The 16,829-nt window shown below is 39.6% G+C and overlaps 1 protein-coding gene across 2 annotated transcripts in view; it reads right to left on the bottom strand.

The window, feature by feature from the left end:
- Positions 1 to 241: 241 nt before the first annotated feature.
- Positions 242 to 16,829, bottom strand: part of VSTM2B (V-set and transmembrane domain containing 2B) — a 42,223-nt gene continuing 25,635 nt past the window's right edge. For both annotated transcript variants that reach the window (XM_072422412.1, XM_072422413.1), the window contains exon 6: positions 242 to 1,111. In XM_072422412.1, the coding sequence (XP_072278513.1) occupies positions 1,023 to 1,111 (89 nt within the window). In that variant the 3' untranslated portion in view covers positions 242 to 1,022. The remainder of the gene's footprint in view (positions 1,112 to 16,829) is intronic.

The raw sequence follows: 16,829 nt of genomic DNA, 5'->3' as shown, positions 1-16,829 counted from the left end.
TTGGCACAGGGGCCCACTATTGGCTACGTCCGCCACTGCAACACTCCCAAAAGTGTGGATTAAAGGAGGATTTTTTTTCATTCATGGGCAATAGGAGAGCTGAGTTTTTCTTTTTAGCCAATATGATTTTTTTGGAATATTTTATTACCATACCCACAAAGCTTTCTGTACCGATCAAATGTTTTTCAAAAAAATTGGACTCCCTTCCATTCCGATTTGCAAAATAAAATCTTGCCTGAACTTATTTCAAAACTCTTTTATTCAACTGTTATTCAGCATTATACAATACAGGTTTTTGTTTTGTTATAAACAAGTTGTCTTACCTTGGTTCCAACCTTTATTTAAAAATAAATATTATCGACAGTGTGTAATGACGAGTCTGATCTGCCTTCCGGGGAAAAAACGGAAAAGGAGAAGAACAAAAACAAAATGTACTGACATGAAATAATTTAATAAAAAAACAAAAGTAGCAGAAAAAAAAAATAAAACGTAACCCAAACACACACCCTACTTAAAAATATTTTTTTTTTCATGAGAAGGTTTCTAAACGCAATAAATTTACAGATTGTCATAAAAATAATTGCTCAAAAGTTCGTGCAAAAAGAACAACAATCGCCATTTTGGAAACGAAATGCCTGATGGTTATTGTTTTTGTTTTTTCTGTTGATAAATGCGCGCAGCGAGGCGTCAACCAGACTTTTTTTTTGTGTATGATTTTTTTAAATTCCTTTTTTTTCATAATCTAGATGCATTACTTGGGTGGTTTCCATTTTTCACTTTCTCGTAAGTTCTCCAAAAATACATGTTTTTTTATTTTTTGTATTTTATTTTTTTTTTAATATTCATTGTGAAGAGTTTGCCATGCTTCTTTCAGTCTTTTTCCTGTCCTTTCCTAAATTTGCAGCTTTCATAGGAGAAAGAGGGGGAAGAAGAGGGAGAAGGAGGAGAAAATGGGGTAAAGGGTTTGGAGAAGTTCTTGTGGGCTGTTTGGTTGGTTGAGGAATGAATCACAAAATGGTCCATCAGTGGTTGAACAGCAAAAACACAAGCTGATAAAATATCAACAGGAACATGTAGAGCATGGGATCGCTGGCCACGCTGGGTCCCGTGCCTGCAAGAGAACAGAATATGAAGTTAGAAATGTCTCAGATTCATAGAATGTTAACACACGTGTTCATAAATGACTTAAAGAGACCTTATCATGTCCTTAAACAGATCAAAAGGTCCGGTGCCCGCAACAAAAGAACTTTCATACTCACCTTTCCAATGGCTCCTACCTATTCTCCATTCAAGACCTGCAGCCTCCATTACTTTCTTCAACATGCAACAATACGGGAAGCTTGTGTCTCCTAACACGTGCCATGTGCACCTATGCCAATACAGGACCCAACAAAAAAGTCATTGGCCCTGATTTATTAAAGTTCTCCAAGGCTGGAGAGAATACACTTTCGTCAGTGAAGCTGGGTAATCCAGCAAACCTGTAATGGATTTCCTAAAAGTCAAGCTTTTGTTTGCAATCCTGGACCAGATCCATCCCAGATTTGCTGGATCACCCAGCTTCACTGTTGAAAGTGTATTCTCTCCAGCCTTGGAGAACTTTAATAAATCAGGGCCATTGGATCAAGCCACATGAATCTAACATTCCTGGAAATGTCGAATGAGAAGAATGGTGGCTGGACCATGGAACATGAGTAGGAAACATGGGATGCCAGAAAGGTGATGGCACTACTTCTTGGCATGAAAATGTTTTTTTGACTTAAAACCAAAGGAAATTCTTGCTCTTGGATTATATTATTTCCAATGACGGGTCTATAAAATATGGACCTGATTGCCATTCTGAAGCTGGAAGTAAATCATGGAAGTTCTGGGGTGATTCCATTGTCCATGGTGCAACCCATTGCACCTATATATCAGCCCTTATTGAAACATAGAGGAACCAGTGAAATAACTTTCAGGTCTTCATGGAACCCCTCCTATAGTTAATATATCCACAGCCTACAGAATATTAGTGTGGTGGTCATGGGATGAATGCCTTTGACATTGAGAAGAATGTCACCCTTAAAGGTCATTGGTGTCACCATAACTGATCCAATTGGCACAATTTGTTTAGCAACTTCTGGAGAAACCCTGGTTGAGAACTATTTTGCTAGGAAGTCTTAAAGCAAAAGGAGCGTAATGTATTTTAAAAAAAAATGTCTAGAAATGCTGTTTTGGTGTGTTTGCATTTCCATGGAACCCTAGTTGGGAAGTACTGCTATATAACATACCCCGGTCAACTTTTCAGAGAGAATGAGAGGAATAGGTAGAGAGACAACATGCTTGGTAATGGATACCAGGGTACAGAGAAAGTAAATTGAATAATAATGCCTGTCCAACTAGTGGCAGAAAAAAGTACTGCAGAAAAAATCTATAGATTGAAGCTAAGTAATGCACCAAAAGCTGTTTTTCTATAATTCATTTTTATATTGCTTTAATAAAGCAGATTTTCAGGCAAGCTGGAGAGATAGATAGGGATAGAGAGAGAGAGAGAGAGAGAGAGAGAATGTCACCCCTTAAGGTCATTGGTGTCACCATAACTGATTCAATCGGTACAACTTGCTCAGCAACTTCTGGAGAAACTCCGGTTGAGAACAATTTTGCTGGGAAGTCTTAAAGCAAAAGGAGCACAATGTATTTAAAAAAAATGTGGCTAGAAAATGCTGTTTTGGTGTTTTACCATGGAACCCTAGTTGGGAAGTACTGCTTTATATCATACCCCGGTCAAGTTTTTTGAGAGAATGCAAGGAATGGGGAGAGAGGGAGAGAGACAATATGCCCTCCAACTATAGTAATTGGGTTCCACCTTCTAAGGATGGCTTTATATTGATGGAGATTTTGTCCAAAATGATGCTGATATTTTGAGGTTGGTTTGCTATTCGCATAACAAATTAATCATCCCCTTGCATGAGATGAAGCTCTACCGACTTTAACGATCCCATCTTGTTCAAAAAAATCCTGAGTATTCTTTAAACTATTCACTAAGATAAGTGATCCCCTTGCAAAATGATAATTCACCTTGGCAGGTACACAGCTTTAGTTGATCGGTACTGAAAATGTATCCACACAGGCTTATGAAGATCCTGAATGTTTAACCTAATGCATAACCTTGTGGATGGAAATATTAATAAATAATAACGTATTACATAAAAAATAAATGAATGGAAATCCTCTTTTCCCTATTGACCCTTTCAGGTCTTTACACCTAATAGGTGAATATATACAGCATAATATGCATCCCCTTCACCTTGTATAGAATATAAGCACATAATATTGTTATATACATCACAGTGGCCACATTTATTTATTCCATCACATGATATAAATCAGCAAAATACATTTCCATTACTATAAAGCCGAGATCCATTTTTTTTTCATTGTGAAAGGTAAACAAGCGAGCGGAGAGGACATAATGGATACCTGTGGCAGCTTTTGGCTTCCTATACATTAGTCATAGCGATGGTAACATATTGTGTCTGCAGATGTAATTTCAATTTGTGCAGTCAGGCAGGCCGTGTGTACCGGCTTGCAACCGCACATTACATTCAATTACACTTTTGCACATGTTCCCTTATAGAAAGCTGCACACGTTGCACGTTGGAGTTACTGAGCTAAAGCTTATAATGAGAAGTAAACATGTCACTATTCCCATTGCTATTTGCTTAGTTGTAGAATTGCAAATGTGGTTTGATCAGTCTCTTTGCAAGCATGGGGCCCTGGGAGAGACATTGGGGTAATGGGTGGAGGGAGAAGAGGCCCTGTCACACCTGTAGTGCCTGATATTAAAAGAAATGAATCAAGAAGCTGATGGGAGCTAATAAATGCTGGGCAGACTTTATGGATGATCATGGACTACTTCTGCATACTTCTTTACTGGGAGGACAAATTAGGGCACTCTTGGCCAAAAGCATACCTTTGATGAGCGGGTACCAATAACGGGGCCCTATAAATCTTGACAATGCGGGTTGCATCTTCCCTTATTAGTTTTGTCTTTGTAAATTGTGTTGCTCAAATAAATTTTTGGGGCCTTGATGCAGCATCACAGAAGTTGATGGTGCTATATTAATATTAATAATAGATGAAAATGTATCTAAAACAAAACTCCTAAAGCTGAACTCTATTCCGATATAAAGGACTCAAAAGTTGCAAATAATGCCTGTAAACACCTGAATCTGACCTGGTATCGGTCTAGTGCAGTCTGTGTACTGTTAGAGGCGGGAGCAGCACAGAAAGCCAATTATTTTATGCATGGACAAAAAGTAATGGATAACAGCATACAGAGAAAGTAATTATTTATTAATGTGCGTCCAACTAGTGGCAGAAAGAAGTACTGCAGAACAAATCTCTAGATTGAAGCTAAGTATTGCACCAATAGCTGTTTTTCTATAATTCATTTTTTATTGCTTTTTTAAAATAGATCTTCATATACAGATTAAGAGAGAGAGAGAGAGAGAGAGAGACAGAGAGAGAGAGAGAGAGAGAGAGAGAGAATGGAGAGGAGAGAGAGAGAGAATGGAGAGAGAGAGAAAGAATGGAGAGAGAGAAAGCGAAAGAGAGAGAGAGAGAGAATGGAGAGGAGAGAGAGATAGAGAGGGAGAGAGAGAATGGAGAGAGAGAGCTTGGAGAGGAGAGAGAGATAGAGAGGGAGAGAGAGAATGGAGAGAGAGGGATAGAGATAGATATAGAGAGAGAATGGAAAGAGAGAGAGAGAGAGATAGAGAGAGAGAGAGAGAGAGAATGGAGAGGAGAGAGATAGAGAGAATGGAGAGGAGAGAGAGAGAATGGAGAGAGAGAGAGAGAAAGTGAAAGAGAGAGAGAGAGGGAGAGAGAGAGAGAGAGAGAGTGGAGAGAGAGAATGGAGAGGAGAGAGAGAGAATGGAGAGGAGAGAGAGAGAATTGAGAGAGAGAGAGAGAGAGAGAGAGAGAGAAAGAAAGCAAAAGAGAGAGAATGGAGAGGAGAGAGAGAATGGAGAGAAGAGAGAGAGAGAGAGAATGGAGAGAGAGAAAGCGAAAGAGAGAGAGAGAGAGAGAGAGAGAGAGAATGGAGAGAGAATGGAGAGAGAGAGAGAATGGAGAGAGAGAGAATGGAGAGAGATAATGGAGAGGGGAGAGAGAGAGAGAGAGAATGGAGAGAGAGAGAGAAAGCAAGAGAGAGAGAGAGAGAGAGAGAGAGAGAATGGAGAGGAGAGAGAGAGAATGGAGAGAGAGAGAGAAAGAGAGAGAGAATGGAGAGAGAGAGAGAGAGAGAGCACAATAGATTTATGAAGGCTGGAGGGGGTTCAGTGAATTCTGCTTTTATTTAAAATAAGCTTTAAATTACACACATTTCTTTCAAATACCCGAACCTATTCTTGTGCCAAGAAAAAAAGATTTGACATATATATATGATTATTTTCACCTATATATAACAAAATAAACAAAATCAAACAAAAACCTTCTTTGGCAAAACGTTTCTCAGGATGACATTGGAAATAATTGACAAAATACATTTCTCCCAAATCACTCTGCTCTCATCCTTAGCTGTATGTCACCAACAGCAAACAGAACAATGAGCAGCAATATCACTACAATTCCCCAAGGAGTCCTCCAGATGGCGATGTTGCTCTCTCCATAAAACTGATGTGAATTACTGCGGCTGTCACACTTCATTGCACAGAACCTTCTATGTGTTCAGATATAATAAATGTATTAGACAGCTGCTGTGTGCAGCCTTCCATTTGGCTATTACAATGTGGACATTTATATATATAAATATATGCATATATATGTTTGTGTGTAATATCCACAATCTGTAAAAGCCTCATTAAAATGTATGATAATAAGAATACAATCCCAGAAATAATAATATTTTTTAATTCTTTATGATGATGGAGATTCATTAGAGGAATGCTTTGATTCCTCTTCATAATGTGGAGGCGTTTAAGAAACATTGTGTATTTTATCACTTTTCATGGCCATGACCTGCCTGTACAATATTCTTTATTGTACAAACAGTTCTGGATTCCGCCAGCTTCCAGCATGCTGCATACAGAGCAATATTTAATGAATGGCACAGCAGCGTGGACGGGAACTGGAATATAACTCTTCATGCTTTCTGTACTGGAAGAATCCAAAATGACATGGCACCAGGGTCCCAGAACCCAGACACGGGCCGCTATGAATGCAAAAATCAAGGGGGTCTGCACACTTGCTAGGGGTTGCCGGTGGCCCTGAGAGTTGTTGGGGGCCATCAATGCAGACCCTGACATTTGCTGACCCTAAATCTCATTGCTTTCCCTGATATATGGGGGTATTATCGATGGCTCTGACAATTCCAGGGGGTATTGCTGGCCCTGACACATTCGCTGGGTTTATAATTGGTGACCCAATGCTAGGGGTTACTAATGAGACCACTGATGCCAACAAATGGGCATATTTTTCTTGCACAATCCCCCCCTTTTTTTATTGCCCCCCAGGTCTAAATCACAGCAAAGCAAAGTGTAACACAAAGATACCACACTACAACACAAACACAGAGAACCAACTTCCAATATTTTGACCACTGACACAAGCATGCCGCACTTCTATACCCCCCAGGCAGGCAGCAAATGGCCACCATAGGGACACCATGATATCTCACACCTCATGGATCATTCTTTTATAATATTCCCGGCCATCAGGAAACAATAAACCCATTAATGGTAAAACTGTATATTCAGGGAGCCAGATGATCTAATGTTTTGGGCACATAATGTTGCAAAACCTAGATCTGACCAACTGAAGCAACTCCAGATCATAAAACTGCCCCCACAAACATCCAAAAACAGAACACTGCCTCATATAGGCACCCCTGATCATAACACTGCCCCCTACAGGCACCCCAGATCATACAACTGCCACCACAAGCATCATAAGCAGAACACTGCCCCCACTGCCTGTGTTATGACACAGGCACCCCTGGTCATAACACTGCACCCTACAGGCACCCCAGATCATAACACTGCACACACAGGCACCCCAGATCATAACACGGCCCCCACCAGCACCCCAGATCATAACACTGCACACACAGGCACCCCAGATCATAACACCACAGGCACCCAGACCATAACATTGCCCCCCCGGGCACCCAGACCATAACATTGCCCCCCCAGGCACCCCTGCCCTCAGAGATACCACAGATTTTAACACCTAATTTTTTTTAACTATTTTCCTATAAAGTCACCAGCTGCAATATTTTCTAAGAATAGCAAAAGAAAACCTGTCCTGAAAAAAACAAAAATAATAAATTTGTTTGAATAGTCAAACAAATATGCCAAATATTTCCCAGATCGGTCTAGAAGGGGGCTTATTATGCCGGCGGTGAAATGGTTAAGCATCATTTACAAGTAAAGATCTGGGAGCGCCTCGTGCCCCTGCTCATCTTGTAACCGCCGCATACAAAGCCTTTGTTCTTTGTTTTGATCTCAAGAAAAGACATTTTTAATTTTCCCTCTTTTCATGGGCATTTATAAAACCATTATCATCAGACGGTAAACCCTCTGCCAGAAAAGTTTGACTTGTTTTTCCCCTGGAAGAGAAGGAAAGCCGGTAATACATTTTCAAAAGCTTGACAATATGTTCGTTATCAGCTGGGCCCCAAGAAGCCACCTGACTGTCATGGGTTTGATGTATTGTTTCTGCAGAAATGTCATCACTCGTCCAAAGTCGGCATTAGGAGCAGAGGGGACACTTGAGCAGAAGGGCAGCTGTGACACTGACGAATACTGGAGACTCCCATTCCTAGCGAGCCTTGATTAGCTCAGTATTTTAAGAGATGTTGTCAGGGGGGAATTCAATTGCTGCTTGGGTTTGAAATATGTTTTTGACAGCTCTGTTTGATAATTCTCTAGACTATCTGCTGTATATTAAAAAGAATGCTTAGTCCTTTCAATTTTTCGCTGGTATTGTAAAAAAAAGGTGTATAGACTAGGATATTTGGCCCTTGAAATACCATTAGAAGAAACGTGCTGGTTTATACTTGTGTAACACCAGTAGATGGCTCTGTGTCCTCATGTAAAGTGTATAACAAACTCTTCTGAGACATGAGTTTGTTATATACTTTACAGAGGGCCAGAGCTCCATCTACTGGCAGTCAAAAGTAATGCACAAAAATTAAGAGCAAGTGACTCATAACAATACACTCAAAAGTACAAAATGCTTTAACCTGTAAAAAGGGAAACAAGCAGACTGAGGCTGTAATGTGATTTTCTTTTCTATCTTTAAATAAATGTTTAAAAAAAAATACACTGTTGATGTATTTATTCGTGATTATTTGCTTTGAATTTCTATTGATTACAGTTTTGAATGTTAAGGGAATTTAGTCTAATACCCAAGTCAAAGAATTTTCCTTTAATTTCCAGTACAAATAAGTACCTTGGTTTATATTTGAGTTTATATGTTGATGTATTTACTCATGATTATTTGGTTGGAATTTCTATTCATTACGGTTTTAAATGTTAAGAGAATTTTGTCTAATACACAAGTTAAAGCATTTTCCTTTATTTTCCAGTACAAGTAAGTACCTTGGTTTATATTTGAGTATATATGGTATGTAAGTGAAAGAGATCAGCTCAAAAAAGAATGAGAAAAAATATTAGCTTATGAAAAGAAAAATGTAAAAAAAAAAAAATTAGGTTTTGCTTTCTTTTAAACAGATGTGCTCAGCAGAACTTCTCTTCTTTCCCACTAGATGCCCCTAGTCGTTTCTTGTGTGTGTCAGCATCAAAGGCTGTTATTGGTTGGGAAGGCAAAAGTTAGCTGGCTTAGGGGAGCAAAAAGTATAAATCTGGCCCTGCTAAGTCAACAAAGGTGCTGGGAATACCTAAGATGGAAGGAAAGAAGCAACCTCCACAATGAAAGAGAAGCAACTCACTAATATGCCATGAACTGTGCTCCCTTTGCTCCTCCTCTCCTCAGCACATGACACACCGCCCACCAAATCGTGAACTAAACCCAATGGATACTCGCCCGTCCCCGTTCCATAGTGGAACGCCACCATCTATTATGCTGCAAATACGCTGAGCGGAAGTGGAGCTGCGGGAAAGACCCAGCAGATCCACCTACTATGGGCTTTCTATGGATAAATACAGGAAGGGGCGGATACAAGACCAGTCACCCTGCTAAATAAAAGAGAACAGCACTGGCTGGTCTGCACAAAGGGAAAGTTTCACTACTGCACAGATCTGGAAGAAATCCACAAAGCACAGCAAGACGCAATTAAAAATACACATCCCTCCTGTTATTTGCTTACCCCTGAGATAAATATTAACTAATTATTGGTTATTATTGTTTACATAGCCCGAGAAGTCCACGCCACTGTTAATCTGGCCATCATACCCGCTAGCACATGTAGAGCCGCCTGTGTAATATATATAAATTCCTGAACAGATGGATCCAGAACTGAACAACAGACTCTCCCCACCTACACTTGTTCCCGCTGCACAATACGATTTTGTTTCTTAGGTTTTTGACTCCTGTAGTTAACAATTCTTTACTCGTTGACGGTAACGGGCAGGATTTTCATGATGCTGATTATTATAAAGGTGGGGAATTTATTATTCAGAATAGTTTGGATGTATTTTTGCATTGGCCAAGGTCTAAGGGTCAGTCCGGGTTCTGCTTTATAAGGGGTATACTGGTTTAAAAGTTGAAATGGTTAAACCTTGGACATTTGATATCACTAATTGCTGGAAACACATAGGTAATCATCACTGATCTCTGAACTGGCACTTTGGGCCTGATTTATTAAAGCTCTCCAAGGCTGGAGAGGATACACTTTTATTAGTAAACCTGGGTAAAATAGCAAACCTAGAATGGATTTCCTAAAAGGCATTTGCTATTTGATTGCAAATGTTTTCAATCCTGGACCAGATCTATTCCAGGTTTGCTGGATCACCCAGGTTCACTGATGAAAGTGGATCCTCTCCAGCCTTGTAGAGACTTAATAAATAGACCTAATATTCTCTATTGCACCTTTGCAGTGGGGGATCTTCTGATGGCAGTAAAAGGGTGCTGGGTGCACTAAGAAAGACCTTGAGAAAATTTCTTGTATGCATAATGTGCACAGAAGACGGATCAATCTACCTTTTTGTACAGATACGTTGGATGAATCACAGTGAATGCCATGCAATGTGAAGCTGCCAGCAGCCCAATGACTGTCATACAAGGACCTCTCAGAGGCATCTTTGTAGATGTAGCCAGTGGATCTCTGCAAACACTTTATACTCTATGGGAAGTTTTTCAATAGAGAAGCAACAAGCTTTAAATAGGACCTCTAGGGGTTGGTCCCTTCTAATGATGCCCCCTTTTCTTCTTTTTTGTGTGACCTCTCCAAATACACCCCCCATATCCTGAGCCCCGACATCCCTAAAATACAGGGAAATAGCAAGCACAATATTCTGGTCTAGCTAATGTCTCTTCTCTTCCCTCTCTGTGCAAGAAAAGGAACCTGGGGGTCACTACATGCTTCCCTAAATCCAAGAGGGGCAATAAGGATCTTCAAATAACGTAAACAGGCACCTGGAAAATTTAAAGACCCACCCTATATATTCCCTTTAAAGGTTTGGAAAGACTCTAAAAAGGGAAAACTATTCATGCTGGGAAGGCTGAAGACTACTTTGGGAGTGTATGGAACAAAACGTTTTCAAGAATTGTACACAATTGACAATTCCATTGCAGTTTCTTTTGATATGGCTTCTCTACTAACCTCAGATCTCTGCACTTCTTCCTACCCACCTTTAAATTTTGGGTAACCGGCCAGCTTTCTTCATAATAGAGCATATTTAAAGTATCCAGCAAAATTGGTGGGAGCCCCTAGTACTGGCCAGGACATATGCAGAAACCCGAGAACTCCAAAACAGTGATATCATCAATTGAATCCAATGATATATGATCATGATTAGATATAACTCTCAGGAAAGCTGAATACCCAATTTTTACTAGTTTCTACATATCCGCCTTCCTTGGAATGTCCATAATTATATATAATATTAGTATGCAATGCTCTTTTTAAGCCGTGTCATTGGGTGTAGATGTATGGTCTGTATTATGCTGAGTATTTATTCCCCTTGAAGATGTGGCCAAACATGAATCCTCATTTATCAGGAGAGCCGCATACTTCTCATATAATATCTAATCAGTGATTTTTTGATCAGCTGATTGGCCCGTATCTTAGACATTCACAAATCTCTTTGTGCACACATTTAATGCAATCAGGCCTGCAGTGTGAATGTACAGAGGGTGGAAATTATCCGGTGCATTGGTGGCCTTGCTGCAATCAAATGGCTCGGGGCAGCTGCACAAATGATGCTAATCAGACCTGACGAAAGCGGAATCTAATCAAAGACATGATCAGTCCGAAAGAGAGAGGCAAAGCTTGGAGCATGATGGGAATGCATAGGTTTAAGTTGGCTACCACTAAGAGATATCTCAACTTCCAGTCTTTTTTGAAATGGCCCTTCCTAGGCACTGCATGAACATGCAAAATTCTCCATAAATATATTCTTATCTAGCTTCCTTTAGCTGGGAGGGCTAATTAAAGATACCCTATAGGTTGCTTTTCACATCCTATCCTAAAGAATAATCATTGTTGCAAAGTTCGGATGACCATTATCCCCCACCTGTGGTCAAGTAATATAAATGGCATTCAATATGGTGAACAATATAGGGCTTGGTGTATGAACCTTAAGGCTAAATTTAGAGGCTGCATTTATTTCTGGTAATGCAAAAACAATTGGTAGAGTAACTCATTATAGAATAGAGTAGCATACAGTAAAGTACAACATATCTTACCTAATGAAGTACAATAATCCACAAGAAGTGCTGAAATACTAATCCAAAGCACAACATTTCCCCTCAATCTGGGTTATAACACACAGTGCAACAAAGCAAAGGTTAATATATCTTAGTGCAATGCAGAAATGCACAAGTAAATTAGTATATAGTAAAGTATATTAGTATATAGTAAAGTATATTAGCCGATTGTATAGTACAGTGGGTTGCTTTCTTGCAATCTACTATATATGTAGCACAATAACCCACATTAGGCTACATTCACTCATTTAAAGCCAAGTTACAATATTGTTCAGCACCTTACTATACAGTAAATATTGGTAAAGTACCAAAACCAAGAAAAATCACAATAATCCATAGATAGGAATAGTAATGCAAAATAAAGCACCAAAACCCATAATAAAGTTCAGTACTTATAAAGAAGCAAAAGAAAAAAATAATAAAGCTCAATGCTTTTTAAGAAAATACAGCGCAAATAATAAAGCATAAGAACTCATAACAACGTTCAATGCTTTATATTAAAGTTCTTCAGCCTATGATCAAATACAAAACCCCACGGTAAAAGCACAAAAATCTACAATAACATTCAGCACCATTATATCCTATAATAAAGTTCAATAACCCACAGTAATATACAATATAATAAATAGAATATCCTTTGGTACAAAGTACAATACTATATAATACCGCACAGTACTTCATAGTAAAGTGCAATGCCCTATAAAGTATCCATTTTAAACTAGTAGTCCAAAATAATGCATAAAACCCACAATAAAGTACTGAAGTACCCATTAAAAAGTATGTTAACTTCTGAAAGATTACAGTAACCTACAATAAAGCACAATAACTTACATTACAATAGAGCATGCCAAACAAATGAATGTAGTATTCCATAGTAAGGTACAATACTATATAATAAAGCACAGTACCCTGTAATAAAGTACAGTACATAATAGTAAAATAGTAAAATAGTTCATATTTAGCTCGCTAAAATTAGAAGAATTTCCCCATTTTTAGCTCTATGACTATAGGGCCTTTTGTGCTGTGGAAGGCATTTCCATCACTCAGGATTTTCTAGTGTCTTGGAATATCCCCAGCCTTCAGCCATTCTATAGAGAAACATTCTTAATGTGCACCTTTAGAGTATTGTGGTGGGTCCTGAAGCAATAGCAAGCCATTAGAGGATAGACAGATACCTCTGGCCTTCAATCTCAGGGACACAGCTACCTTTCTATGACCAGTTTCAGCTATTCAACCAATGACCCTATTATTATTACTAATATTACACAGTATTTATAAAGCGCCATCATATTACGCAGCGCTGTACAAAGTCCATAGATATGTCACTAGTTGTCCCTCAAAGGAGCTCACAATCTAATGTCCCTACCATAGTCATTAGTCATACCATGTCATTAATGTAGTCTAAGGTCAATTTTTGGGGAGAAGCCAATTAACCTAATTGCATGTTTTTGGGATGTGAGAGGAAACCGGAGTACCCGGAGGAAACCCACGCAGACACGGGGAGAATCTGCAGAATCAGGGCTAACCACTGAGCCACCGTACTGCCCACATATTATTTTGTTCTCTTGTATAGCTGAGAATGAGCAGCAGACCGGCCGCTAAAGAAGACAAAAAATTCTAATTGAGTTTGCATTCATATTCTATTTTATGTTATTTCTCAGCAGAATGGCACCACAAATTTCTAGCTTGCCAGGAGCTTCATGGAGCCAAGCTGATGTAGATCGGCCAACTCAGCATCTTCCTACACTCGGCTGAAAATTTGGCAACGCAGAACTCTTGCTAACACGCTGCTGCCTCACTCCCGGACAAACAGAAGAGCCTTCTGACAAATAAACTTAGCTTTGTTGGCAAAGCTTTTGCATGACGTCAGCTTTTGGCTACCAATCTGCATCTCTTCCGAAGGCCTTTGGGATAAACTAAGCTAAAAAACATATCACTGCGTTAAGCAGAGGCAAAAAGATTGCCATCAAGTTTGAAAGACAAGGTCCAATTCCATGGGCTAAATCCTCTGTTGATGTTGACCAGGTGGTTGACCATTGATGGCTGTGGTTGACCATGCGGTCAGCTGCCTTGTGAAGCATCCAAGAAGGTCAAACCACTTAGACTTCCAATCTCTTCAGAAAGGATCTGCAAATGTTTGTCAAAAATGGTATTGAAGGCTTTGATGTACTTTCCCAAGGCCTTAAGAAAGATGTTAATGTCTTACTTCTCTACATCAAAGTCCATCATGGGGTAATGACACCATAATTCCCCTTCATGGTAATGACGGCTTGGCAGAACTGGAACCAACTTACAATTACAATCCTTAAGAAGTCCAAAACTGGTCTGCTTAATGGTCTAAAAGCCACCGTCATTACAGCCACACCACCATTTGGATTTTTATTTTCTGCTATTGAAAGGGAAAATGACAAGTGGGAACAATCAATGGTGTTGGACCAACTAGTCTGAACAACTAACTTGTTTCTGATGGGCAGGAACAGAGTAAAAACTTAGGCTGACCATCAATACATAAATAGGAAGGAATTAGTAATATGCAATATATTCAAAGCCAAAAGCCAATACATTCCCACTGAAATTTTGGATGGATGGTCATCTGATTTCATAGACTTCCAACCTCTTCGGAGGAAACAAATGCTTCTCAAAAATGCTATTAAAGTTTAAAATCGGCACTTATAGGTGGTTGACCATGTGTTTAGATGAAGACCTCCAACCTATCAAACAAACACATTTGCAAATATGTGTCAAGAACATTATTTAATGTTGAATGGTTGAAAATGGGCACCCATGAAAGGTTGACCATGTGGTCAGGTGTTTCATGAAATATCTTAAGAAAGTTGTACCGCTTCCATAGACTACCAACTCCAGAAAACATCTGCAAATGATTATCAAAAATGAGGTTGACCATATGGTCAGATGTTTCATGAAGCATCTTAGGGAGGTTGAATAATTTCCATAGACTTCCTTTCCGGAAAACACCTGCAATGCTTGTCAAAATGCTATTGAATGTTTTTGTTTTGGCAGTTGAAAATGGGCACTGACGAGAGGTTGACCCTGCAGTCAGATGCTGAATGAAGCATCTCAAGAAGGTCAAACCATTTCCATAGACTTCCAACCTCCCCAAAAAACACCTCAAAATGGGCACCCATGAGGTTGACCATATGGTCAGATGTTTCATGAAGCATCTCCAGAAGCTCAAACCGCTTCCACAGACTGGCAAATGCTTCTGCTTTGTCAAAAATGCTATTGATGGCTTTGGTTGACCTGTTGAAAATGGGAAATCAAGGAGTGGCTGACCATACAGTCAGATAATTCAAGTAACATCTCTGGGAGGTTGAACCACTTTAAAAGACCTCCAATCCCCTGAGAAAAACCTGCAAATGCTAAGGAAAGCTTTGGTTGAACTGTTGAAAATGGGCACCCAGGGGTGGCTGGACATTCTTAAGAACGTGTTTTTCACGTACTTGCTGCACCATTGTTCATTACCAAGCACAAGCTATTTGCACATCCCCAATCATCAGTAAAATGCTTCGTCCACTATTCCCTTAATGTGAACATAAAAGAAAATGTATAACAAAAAAACTCCAGCAATCTCTGAAATTAGTCTCCGCTCATGGCGGAGAGTCTCCGGGCGTTCAAAGTAAAGGCTAAGTACATCTGACAAGTGGGAAAGAATTTGTCCTTGAAATCAGCATAATCTTTTTTCCTTTTGTTTACTTGATGGGTAAATTAATAAAATATTACAAAATTATCCGTCCCGCCGTTCCCTCACCGAGACTGCAGTGTAACACCAACGCAGACGACCGACTGATTTATGCTCCATTAGAGTTTAAAGACATCTGACGAGGAAGCAGGGAACCATTAAATCCACTGGTAGCAGAGCTCAGGGTTTTTTTTTCCCTTGCCTTGTGTAAAGCGTGCTGACCCTACAAATAGTGAAATCTGGGAAACAAACGGGAAAGACTCTCATAAGCTCCATTCTGTAGCCTCTGGGCCAACCATTCCCAACCTTTTTAACACAGGGACCACTTAAAATATTGTTTAGGTCTTCAGGAAACCTCTTCGATAATTACTATATCCACAGCACACAGTATATTAGCATGATGGGCAGTGGGAAGAATGTCACCCTGGTGTCACTTTTTGGTATCACTTAAATTGACCTTAAAGGCACAGATTGCTCATTGCTCAAGGAACCCCCAGCAACCTTTGGAGGAACCCTGGTCAAAAAGTCGTCAAAATAAATCGTCAAAAGTGCACAGCTGTCACAATAAGAAATAGAATTGAAAGGGGAATAATTTATAAACAGAGCCCCAAATGCTCAAAATGAAAGATCCCCATCTCATGCATACAGTATCCCCGCCATTATTTTCTCAGCTCAGCCGTCCACTATACAAACTGCAGATGTAACTATTCCCATTCACACGCCTATTGACCGTGCATGTGTGGGTGTTCTTTGTCTAATGACATCTGTACACACAATGGAGGACCACGGATATTCACCAGATGGAATCCACCCGGACGGCTCATCCATCCCACCCCGAAATCATAGCGAATTGTCATCTCCTAATGCTTTTTTAACGAACAATGATGTAACAATATGTCAGCGATCGTTTAGCATGAACAATTAACTAGCAAAACAAAGAATCAGGCCACCATTAATATTACATTATACTGTCTATTCATGAAGATGTGTATCTGACATTCACCAAATATTCTCTAATGGAGAATAAATCACCATTGTAAACAAATGGAACCTGGATTATCCTCCACCAGGGAATGATACTGATTGTCAGATTCACCATTTGCCATTGTAAACACAGGGAACCTGGAATATTCTCCATGGGGGAACGTTAGCTGATTGTCAGATTCACCATTCACCATTGTAAACACATGGAACCTGCATTATTCTCCACCAGGGAATGTTAGCTGATTATCAGATTCACCATTTGCCATTGTAAACACAT

The sequence above is a fragment of the Pyxicephalus adspersus genome, chromosome 9, assembly GCF_032062135.1.
Source record: "Pyxicephalus adspersus chromosome 9, UCB_Pads_2.0, whole genome shotgun sequence".
NCBI classification, from domain to species: domain Eukaryota; kingdom Metazoa; phylum Chordata; class Amphibia; order Anura; family Pyxicephalidae; genus Pyxicephalus; species Pyxicephalus adspersus.
The sequence above is the reverse complement of the archived record's forward strand: the minus strand, read 5'-3'. Positions and strand labels throughout refer to the sequence as shown.